The sequence below is a fragment of the Salmo salar genome, chromosome 11, assembly GCF_965601325.2.
Source record: "Salmo salar chromosome 11, fSalSal1, whole genome shotgun sequence".
Taxonomy (NCBI): domain Eukaryota; kingdom Metazoa; phylum Chordata; class Actinopteri; order Salmoniformes; family Salmonidae; genus Salmo; species Salmo salar.
This window is the reverse complement of record NC_138301.1, coordinates 85,736,230-85,747,373: the sequence shown is the minus strand read 5'-3', so window position 1 is coordinate 85,747,373 and position 11,144 is coordinate 85,736,230. Positions and strand designations below refer to the sequence as shown.

At 42.4% G+C, this 11,144-nt stretch overlaps 1 protein-coding gene across 5 annotated transcripts in view; it reads right to left on the bottom strand.

Annotated features, from left to right (window-relative positions):
• Positions 1–5,840: 5,840 nt before the first annotated feature.
• Positions 5,841–11,144, bottom strand: part of LOC106563084 (multiple C2 and transmembrane domain-containing protein 1) — a 52,366-nt gene continuing 47,062 nt past the window's right edge. For all 5 annotated transcript variants that reach the window (XM_014128308.3, XM_014128307.3, XM_045689894.2 and 2 more), the window contains exon 21: positions 5,841–10,476. In XM_014128308.3, coding sequence (XP_013983783.1) covers positions 10,405–10,476 — 72 coding nt within the window. In that variant the 3' untranslated portion in view covers positions 5,841–10,404. The remainder of the gene's footprint in view (positions 10,477–11,144) is intronic.

Below are 11,144 nucleotides of genomic sequence, written 5' to 3'. Positions count from 1 at the left end.
ACGTTAAAACAAACCTGCAGAAATGCAGACTTGGGCCAAGATGGCGCCGGTAGACATGGCAGCTCTGCTTCTAACTCCTAAGCAACTTTGCAGTATTTTTTTTGTGTTATACAAGCATTTCGCTACACCCGCAATAACATCTGCTAAATATGTGTATGCGACCAATATTTTGGGGATTTGATTTGACAAGCATACAGTACATATGTACATGCTCTTTGATATAAATACATACTCTTCGTTATACACATACAGTACATACATTTATATATATCTCTGTAGAAACCTTTATTAAAAACTTTGTTTTTATAACTGGCAACTTAGTCCTGGAGGCAAGTGTGTCCCTGTGTTGGTCTTGTACAGGTATCCAGGTATCTAGTCGGAGGAAAGCACACACGTCTCCAGAAGGGAGTCTTTCTATTTTAAAAATCCAGACTGGGTTATGTTATACCATTACCTAGTATATGTCCATGGCCACTGACAGTACCTTGTGTCAATTTAGAATGGTTGACTAAATCAGTCAGTGGTTCCCAATGCTCTCCTCAGGGACCCCCAGCTGTTCCAGAGGTAATTCACTTGATTCAATTTGCCAATCAACAAAAAAACACTGTGGAATTTTAACAATATAATATGGCTGACAAGAATTTAAAAAAAACCTGAGAAATGTTCTTTATAGAACCATTCTCCATAAAGGTTATATGAAGGACAATAAAAAAAGGGTTCTATATAACCCCAAAAAAGGTTGTAGCCATAGCGGAACCCTTTTTGGTGCTATATAGAACCTTTTTTAATGGTTCTTTATACAATAGAACCTTAGGAAATGTTTCTTTATAGCACCATGCAGGTTCCATTTAGAACCTTATGAGCATGGTTCTTTATTGAACCTTCAAAAAAGGGTTCTATATAGCACCAAAAAGGGTTCCGCTGTGGTTACAACCCAAAGAACCCCTATCTGGTACTATTTAGAAACACATTTTGTTGTGTGTATAACTAGGTTTCCATTCAATTGGCAACATATTTTCATTCGAATATAAAAAAAGACACAGCGTTGTACGAGATCTTCAGTTTCTTGGCAATTTCTCGCATGGAATAGCCTTCATTTGTCAGAACAAGAAAAGACTGACAAGTTTCAGAAGAAAGTTATTTGTTTCTGGTCATTTTGAGCCTGTAATCGAACCCACAAATGCTGATGCTCCAGATACACAACTAGTGTAAAGAAGGCCAGTTTTTATTGCTTCTTTAATCAGAACAACAGTTTTCAGCTGTGCTAACATAATTGCAAAAGGGTTTGGTTTTCTAATGATCAATTGGCCTTTTAAAATGATAAATTTGGATTAGCTAACACAACGTGCCATTGGAAAACAGTACTGATGGTTGCTTATAATGGGCCTCTGTATGCCTATGTAGATTTTCCATAAAAAATCTGCCATTTCCAGCTACAATAGTCATTTACAACATTAACAATGTCTACACTGTATTTCTGATCAATTTGATGTTATTTTAATGGACCAAAAAAAAAGGCTTTTCTTTAAAAAACAAGGACATTTCTAAGTGACCCCAAACTTTTGAATGGTAGTGTACATATGAGATGAGTAATGTAATATATGTAAACATTATTAAAGTGCCATTATTTAAAGTGACTAGTGATCCGTTTATTAAAGTACCCGATGATTTGAGTCTGTATGTAGGCAGCAGCCTCTCTGAGTTAGTGATTGCTGTTTAACAGTCTGATGGCCTTGAGATAGAAGCTGTTTTTCAGTTTCTCGGTCCCAGCTTTGATGCATCTGTACTGACCTCGCCTTCTGGATGATAGCGGGGTGAACAGGCAGTGGCTCGGGTGGTTGTTGTCTTTGATGGTCTTTTTGGCCTTCCTGTGACATCGGGGGCTGTCGGTGTCCTGGAGGGCAGGTAGTTTGCCCCCGGTGATGCGTTGTGCAGACCGCACGACCCTCTGGAGAGCCTTGCGTTTGAGGGTGGTGCAGTTGCCGTACCAGGCGGTGATACAGCCCGACAGGATGCTCTCAACTGTGCATCTGTTTGTCTGGGTTTTATGTGACAATCCACATTTCTTCAGTCTCCTGAGGTTGAAGAGGCACTGTTGCGCCTTCTTCACTACACTGTCTGTGTGGGTGGACTATTTCAGTTTCTCTGTGATGTGTACCCCGAGGAACCTAACCTGTTGGGTCTAGGGGGCAGCATTTGCACGTCTGGATAAAAAAAATGTACCCGATTTAATCTGGTTACTAATCCTACCCAGTAACTAGAATATGCATATACTTATTATATATGGATAGAAAACACTCTAAAGTTTCCAAAACTGTTTGAATGGTGTCTGTGAGTATAACAGAACTCATTTGGCAGGCAAAACCCTGAGACATTTTCTGACAGGAAGTGGATACCTGATGTGTTGTATTGACTTTAAACCTATCCCATTGAAAAACACAGGGGTTTAGGAATATTTTGGCACTTCCTATTGCTTCCACTAGATGTCACCAGCCTTTACAAAGTGTTTTGAGTCTTCTGGAGGGAGATCTGACCGAACAAGAGCCATGGAAAGATGATGTCCCATTAGACACCTGGCGCGCGAGTTCATGTTGGGTACCCTCGTTCCAATACGTTATAAAAGAGTATGCATTCGTCCACCTTGAATATTATTCATGTTCTGGTTAAAAAAGGCCCTAATGATTTATGCTATACAACGTTTGACATGTTTGAACGAACGGAAATATATTTTTTCCCCTCGTTCATGACGAGAAGTCCGGCTGGCTTACATCATGTGCTAACGAGACGGAGATTTTTGGACATAAATGATGAGCTTTTTTGAACAAAACTACATTCGTTATGGACCTGTGATACCTGGAAGTGACATCTGATGAAGAGAATCAAAGGTAATGGATTATTTACATAGTATTTTCGATTTTAGATCTCCCCAACATGACGTCTAGTCTGTATCGCAACGCGTATTTTTCTGGGCGCAGTGCTCAGATTATTGCAAAGTGTGATTTCCCAGTAAGGTTATTTTTAAATCTGGCAAGTTGATTGCGTTCAAGAGATGTAAATCTATAATTCTTTAAATGACAATATAATATTTTACCAATGTTTTCTAATTTTAATTATTTAATTTGTTACGCTGACTTGACTGCCGGTTATTGGAGGGAAACGATTTCCTCAACATCAATGCCATAGTAAAACGCTGTTTTTGGATATAAATATGAACTTGATAGAACTAAAAATGCATGCATTGTCTAACATAATGTCCTAGGAGTGTCATCTGATGGAGATTGTAAAAGGTTAGTGCATCATTTTAGCTGGTTTTATTGGTTTTGGTGACCGTCTTTGAATTGACAAAACATTACACACAACTCTTGTAAATGTACTGTCCTAACATACTCTAAATTTATGCTTTCGCCGTAAAACCTTTTTGAAATCGTAAAACGTGGTTAGATTAAGGAGATGTTTATCTTTCAATTGGTGTAAAATAGTTGTATATTTGAAAAATTTGAATTTTGACATTTATTTGGATTCAAATTTGCCGCTCTTGAAATGCACCTGCTGTTGATGGAGTGCACCACGGGTGGCACGCTAGCGTCCCACCTAGCCCCAAGAGGTTAAAACTTTCCACCTTCTCCGCTACTGTCCCGTCGATGTGGATAGGGGGTGGTCCCTCTACTGTTTCCTGCAGTCCACGATCATCTCCTTTGTTTTGTTGACATTGGGTGAGAGGTTGTTTTCCTGACACCACACTCCGAGTGTTCTCACCTCCTCCCTGTAGGCTTTCGTCGTTATTGCCGTCTGGGCCAGCAGCCTTGCGAGGGTTAACACCTGTTAATGTGTTACTTACGTTGGCCACAGAAAAGGTGGGGGGGCCCGCAGTCCTTGGTAGCGGGCCGCGTCAGTGACACTGTATTATCCTCAAAGCGGGCAAATAAGGTGTTTAATTTGTCTGGAAGCAAGACGTCGGTGTCCATGACGTGGCTGGTTTTCTTTTTGTAGTCCGTAATTGCTTGTAGACCCTGGCACATAGGCCTCATGTCTGAGCCATTGAATTGCGACTCCACTTTGTCCCTATACCGACATTTTGCTTGTTTGATTGCCTTGCGGAGGGAATAACTACAATGTTTATATTTGGCCATATTCCCAGTCATCTTTCCATGGTTAAATGCGGTGGTTCGCGCTTTCAGTTTTGCGCGAATGCCGCCATCTATCCACGGTTTCTGGTTAGGGTAGGTTTTAATAGTCACAGTGGGTACAACATCTCCAATGCACTTTCTTATAACCTCACTCACTGAGTCAGCGTATAAATCAATGTTATTCTCTGAGGCTGCCAGAACATTTCCCAGTCCGCGTGATCAAAACAATCTTGAAGCGCGGATTCCGATTGGTCAGACCAGCGTTGAATGGTTCTAGTCATGGGTACATCCTGTTTGAGTTTCTGCCTATAGGACGGTAGAAGCAAAATGGAATTGTGGTCAGATTTGCCGAAGAGAGGGCAAGAAAGGGCCATGTATGCATCGTGGAAGTTAGAGTAGCAGTGGTCCAGTGTATTGCCCGCGTGAGTGCTGCTGATAGAATTTAGGTAGCCTTGTTCTCAAATTTGCTTTGTTAAAATCCCCAGCTACAATAAATGCAGCCTCAGGATATATGGTTTTCAGTTTACATAGAGTCCAGTGAAGTTCCTTGAGGGCCGTTGTGGTATCTGCTTGAGGGGAGATACACACAGCTGTGACAATAACTGACGAGAATTATTTTGGGAGATAATATGGTCTGCATTTGATTGTAAGGAATTCTAGATCAGGTGAACAGAAGGACTTGAGTTCCTGCATGTTGTTATGATTACACCATGAGTCGTTAATCATGAAGCATACACCCCTGTCCCTCTTCTTCCCAGAGAGGTTTATTTATGTCGGCGTGACGCATGAAGAAACCCGGTGGCTGACTCCGACAACATATCCCGAGAGAGCCATGTTTCTGTGAAACAGAGAATGTTACAATCTCTGATGTCTCTCTGGAAGTCAACCCTTGCCCTAATTTCATCCACCTTGTTGTCTAGAGACTGGACATTGGCGAGTAATATTAATATACTCGTAAGCGGTGGGTGGTGTGCACGCCTTCGAAGTCTGACCAGGAGGCCGCTCCGTCTACCTCTTCTGCGGCGACTTTTTTTGGGTCGGCCTCTGGGATTGGATCCAATGTCCTGGGTGGTGGTCAGAACAAAGGATCCACTTCGGGAAAGTTGTATTCCTGGTCATAATGTTGGTAAGTTGATATCGCTCTTATATCCAATAGTTATTCCCTGCTGTATGTAATAACTGTAATAACAATTTTCTGGGCTAACAATGTAAGAAATAATACATTAAAAAAACGAAATACTGCACAGTTTCCTAAGAACTGTAAGCGAGGCAACCATCTCTGTCGGTCGCCATCTTGCAATACTTGCGCATAAAGGCGTTTCCATCGCCATTTCTTCAATAATTAACTTTACCGACAAAAAAGATCCCACCATGTCGAAAGAACACATGATCTCTCTGCATTTATAAAATTCTACCGAAACAACCTGTTTCCATCACAGCTGTCATGATGACTTTACTCGCATAACAACTGTAGATGTAAACGTGGTTTATGAAGCAGAGAGAGCAGCTCACCCAGAGCCATATATTTAGATTATGGCTCTGCGCACGTAGCGCTACCCCATAGCGGGAAATCTTCCCATGATCCTTCCGCCTCTGAGCACACCCACAGTAAGACTCTCTATACAAATTATTTTAGCTCCAGTTACATGGTCTTTATATACTGTATCAGGCAGAACATACAGAATTCCTTCAGCATCAAGCATTAACAGTCACAGCGGTACAACAATCATTTATGAACATGGTCTATGCAGACAGAGACAGAAAATAAAACATCACAAATGTATTTTACATTAATCAAGATTATCAGAGGATGATCTCATGATTTTGGCTTCAGCCGACCCAGAGCTCATGTTATAAACCTGCGGCTGTTGTTCTTCTAATGATTTCTTATTTAAACAAAGAATATACTTTTCCAGATGTGCGTCTCTGTCCTCTTCATTTCATCAGGTACTTTTTGTGGACAGCACCAACGTGCAGTGACCTCACTCTATGGTAAACCTGTGGTCATAAACCTTTCACGAACGTGTTCTCAGATAAGAGCACACTGTCAGTTCACATTCAAACCCTGATCAGCCAATGAATGTTTATAAACACACACATCACAGGTAAAATCCTGATCAGGTAAATCACATGAGAACCAGGAAGAAACCTTTGATGAAGTTGATGTTAAAGAAAAACACTATTCTTGGGATAAATGCAAATACACTATCAACAAGCCTTTGTACTGACTTCAGGATGCGACACACACTCATGCAACACACACAATGAATATGCACTCCACATATCACATACATAAATGCACTTTCTCACAGGTTCAGATTCATGCAAGACAATGACATTGTAAAATAATCTTTAGCATTCTAAGCTAGAATGCATTGACTTCCTAGATTATTCTGCTAGCAGTCCAAGTTCAGTCAAATCAAATCAAATTTTATTTGTCACATGCGCCGAATACAACAAGTGTAGACTTTACCATGAAATGCTTACTTACAAGCCCTTAACCAACAGTGCAGTTCAAGAAGAATAAAATATTTACCAAGTAGACTAAAATAAAAAGTAATAATAAAAGTAACACAATAAGAATAACGAGACTATATACAGGGGGCACCGGTACTGAGTCCGTGTGCAAGGGTGCAAGCTAGTTGAGGTAATCTGTACATGTAGGTGGGGGCGAAGTGGCTATGCATTGGTAACAAACAAACAGCAAGTGTACAAAAGGGGGGGGGGGGGGGGCGGGGGGTCAATGTACATTTTCCAGTGGAGATTTTATGAATTGTTCAGCAGTCTTATGGCTTGGGGGTAGAAGCTGTTGAGGAGCCCTTTGGTCCTAAATGTGGTGCTCCAGTACCGCTTGCCATGCGGTAGCAGAGAAAACGAGTCTATAACTTGGGTGGTTGGAGTCTCTGACAATTTTATGGGCTTTCCTCTGACACCGCCTATTATATATAGGTCCTGGATGGCAGGAAGCTTGGCCCCAGTGATGTATTGGGCAGTTCGCACTATCCTCTGAAGCGCCTTATGGTCAGATGCCGGTCAGGATGCTCTCGATGGTGCAGCCGTAGAACCTTTTGAGGTTCTGGGGACCCATGCCAAATCTGAGGGGGAAAAAGGTTTTGTCGTGCCCTCTTCACGACTGTCTTGGTATGGTTGGACATGATAGTTCGTTGGTGATGTGTACACCAAGGAACTTGAAACTCTCGACCCGCTCCACTACAGCCCCGTGTATGTTAATGGGGGCCTGTTCGGCCCGCCTTTTACTGTAGTCCACGATCAGCTCCTTTGTCTTGCTCACATTGAGGGAGACATTGTTGTCCTGGCACCACACTGCTAGCTCTCTGACCTCCTCCCTATAGGCCGTCTCATCGTTGTCGGTGATCAGACCTACTACTGTTGTGTCGTCAGCAAACTTAATGATGGGGTTGGAGTCATGTTTGGCCACACAGTCGTGGAAGAACAGGGAATACAGGAGGGGACTAAGTACACACCCCTGAGGGGCCCCAGTGTTAAAAAGCAGCGTTGCATACGTGTTGTTGCCTACTCTTACCACCTGGGGGCGGCCTGTCAGGAGGTCCAGGATCCAGTTGCAGAGGGAGGTGTTTAGTCCCAGAGTCCTTAGCTTAATAATGAGCTTCGTGGGCACTATGGGTCTGTGGTGTCCAGGAGGATGCTGTTGATGTGAGCTGTGACCAGCCTTTCAAAGCACTTCATGGCTACCGACGTGCCACGGGGCGGTAATAATTTAGTCAGGTTACCTTCGCTTCCTTGGGCACAGGGACTATGGTGGTCTGCTTGAAACATGTAGGTATTACAGACTCGGTCAGGGAGAGGTTGAAAATGTCAGTGAAGACACACGCATGCTTTGAGTACACGTCCTGGTAATCCATCTGGCCCAGCGGATTTGTGAATGTTGACATGTTTAAAGGTTTTGTTCACATCAGCTACCGAACAGCTGGTGCTCTCGTGCATGCTTCAGTGTTGCTTTCCTCGAGGCAAGCATAAAAGGCATTTAGCTCATCTGGTAGGCTCGTGTCACCGGGCAGCTCGCGTCTGGGTTTCCCTTTGTAGTCCGTAATAGTTTTCAAGCCTTGCCACATCTGATGAGCCTCTGATCCGGTGTAGTAGGATTCAATCTTAATCCTGTATTGATGCTTTGCTTGTTTGATGGTTCGTCTGAGGGCATAGCAGGATTTCTTATAAGCGTCCGGATTAGTCTCCCGCTCCTTGAAAGCGGCAGCTCTAGCCTTTAGCTCGATGCGGATGTTGCCTGTAATCCATGGCTACTGGTTGGGATATGTACGTACAGTCATCGATGCACTTATTGATGAAGCCGATGACTGAGGTGGTGTATTCCTCAATGCCATTGGATGAATCCTGGAACATATTCCAGTCTGTGCTAGGAAAACAGTCCTATAGTGTAGCATCAGCGTCGTCTGACCACTTCCGTATTGAGCGAGTCACTGGTACTTCCTGCTTTAGTTTTTGATTGTAAGCAGGAATCAGGAGGATAGAATTATGGTCAGATTTGCAAAATGGAGGGCGGGGGAGAGCTTTGTATGTATCTCTGTGTGGAGTAAAGGTGGTCTAGGATTTTTTTCCCCCCTTGTTACACGTGACATGCTGATAAAAATTTGGTAAAACTGATTTGTTTGCCTGCATTAAAGTCCCCGGCCACTAGGAGCGCCGCTTCTGGGTGAGCATTTTCTTCTTTGCTTATGGCCTTACAGAGTTGGTTGAGAGCGGTCTTAGTGCCAGGTTCATTTTGTGGTGGTAAATAGACGGCTACGAATAATACAGATGAGGACTCTCTTGGTAGATAGTGCGGTCTACAGCTTATTATAAGGTACTCTACCTCAGGCAAGCATTACCTCAAGACTTATTTAATATTAAACATCGCGCACCAGCTGTTATTGACAAAAAGACACACACCCCTCGTTTTACCAGAGGTAGCGTCTATGTTCTGCCAGTGCATGTAAAATCCTGCTAGTTCTACATTGTCCGTATCTTCGTTCAGTCACGTCTCTGTGAAACATAAGATATTACAGTTTTTAATGTCCCTTTGGTAGGATAATCTTTATCGTAGGTCGTCAATTTTATTGTCCAATGATTGCACGTTAGCGAGAAAAATGGAAGGCAGTGGGAGTTTACTCGCTCGCCTCCGGATTTTCAGAAGAATGCCCGATCTGAGGCCCCTTTTCCGGCCTCTTTTCTTCACGCAAAAGGCGTGGATCTGGGCCTGTTCCAGTGAAAGCAGGATATCGTTCTCGTTGGACTCGTTAAAGGAAAAAGTTTCTTCCAGTCTGTGGTGAGTAATCGCTGTTCTGATGTCCAGAAGTTATTTTTGGTCATAAGAGACGATAGCAGCAACATTATGTACACAATAAGTAAAAAAATAAGTTACACAAAAAGCCCCAAAAATAACAAAATAGCACAATTGGTTGGGAGTGTAATGAATGTAAAACGTCAGCCATGTTCTTCGGGGTATTCAATGGCAGATGCTCATATAAAAAATGTGTCTGGACCAAAGAAACAGAAGAGTTCTACAAGAAGACTCACCGTTCTCTGTACGTTAAAACAAACCTGCAGAAATTCAGACTAGGGCCAAGATGGCGCCAATAGATATGGCAGCTCTGCTTCTAACTCCTAAGCAACTTTGCAGGATTTTTTTGTGTTATACAAGCATTTCGATACTCGCAAAAACATCTGCTAAATATGTGTATGTGATCAATATTTTTTTGATTTGATTTGACAAAAATACACAGTACATACACATATGCTCTTTGATATAAATACATACTCTTCGTTATACACATACAGTACATATATTTGTATATATCTCTTTATAAATCTTTATTAAAAACAAAGTTTTTATAACTGGCAACTTAGTCCTGGATGCTAGTGTGTGTCCCTGTGTTGGTCTTGCACAGGTATCCAGGTATCTAGTCGGAGGAAAGCACACACGTCTCCAGAAGGGAATATTTCCATTTTAAAAATTCAGACATGTTTGGACCCGTTTTATAAAATTATATTGTGACCAAACAAAGAAAAGGAGTAAAAAAAAACATACACTGTGTTCCCTTTGTGCTGTGACTTCCACAATAACTAAAACATACAAAATAAAACTAGCACTAGTCTTAATCATAATGATGAAATATTCATAATATAAAAAAACTCTATACGATTTGTTTTACAATGTTTACAGTTGCGTACCCTATTTACAAAGTATGGGAGAGTTGAATATCCCTCTGAGACAGAGTCCAGTGTGTGTGTGTGTGTATGTCTAGCCAAGGTTGGTCTTCTTTCGTTTGCTGGGGCTCTGCCCTGGATCGAACTTCAGCTCCCGATACTGCATCTGTCAAATACAGTCGGAGTTAAACACGCACGCGCGCGCGCGCACACACACACACACACACACACACACACACACACACACACACACACACACACACACAGTCTTGTACAACTAACCTTGTGGGGATACACAATTCAGTCCCATTCAAAATCCTATTTTCCCTAACCCCTAACCCTAAAACATAACCTTAACCCTAGTCCCTAAACCTAACCCTAATTCTAATTCTAGCCCTAACACTAATTCTAACCTTAACCCTAAACCCCCTAGAAATAGCATTTGACCTTGTGGGTACAAACAAAATGTCCCCAGTTGGTCAAATTGTTGTTCATTTTGTCACGAATCCTACCGAAGGTGGCTCCCCTGCCTGTTCGGGCGGCGGTCGTCGTCGCTGGTCTACTAGCCGCCGCTGATCCCTTTTCTGTTTGTTCGGTCTTATTGGTTTCACCTGTTCCCTGTTTTGTTTCTTGATTTGTGTTTATTTAAGCCTGTTAGGCCCGCCCAGGTTTGTGCAGGATTATTTTCACTGTTTGTGTTTGGATGTGCTGGATACGTCTTATTTTTCTCCAGGACTGTTTTGCCCTGAATGTTTGGGCTGGTCCTCCTTATTACGCGCCCTCTGGTTTTGGCGTGTCCGTTTTGTGCCGGAGAAATAAAGATGTTTGTACTTA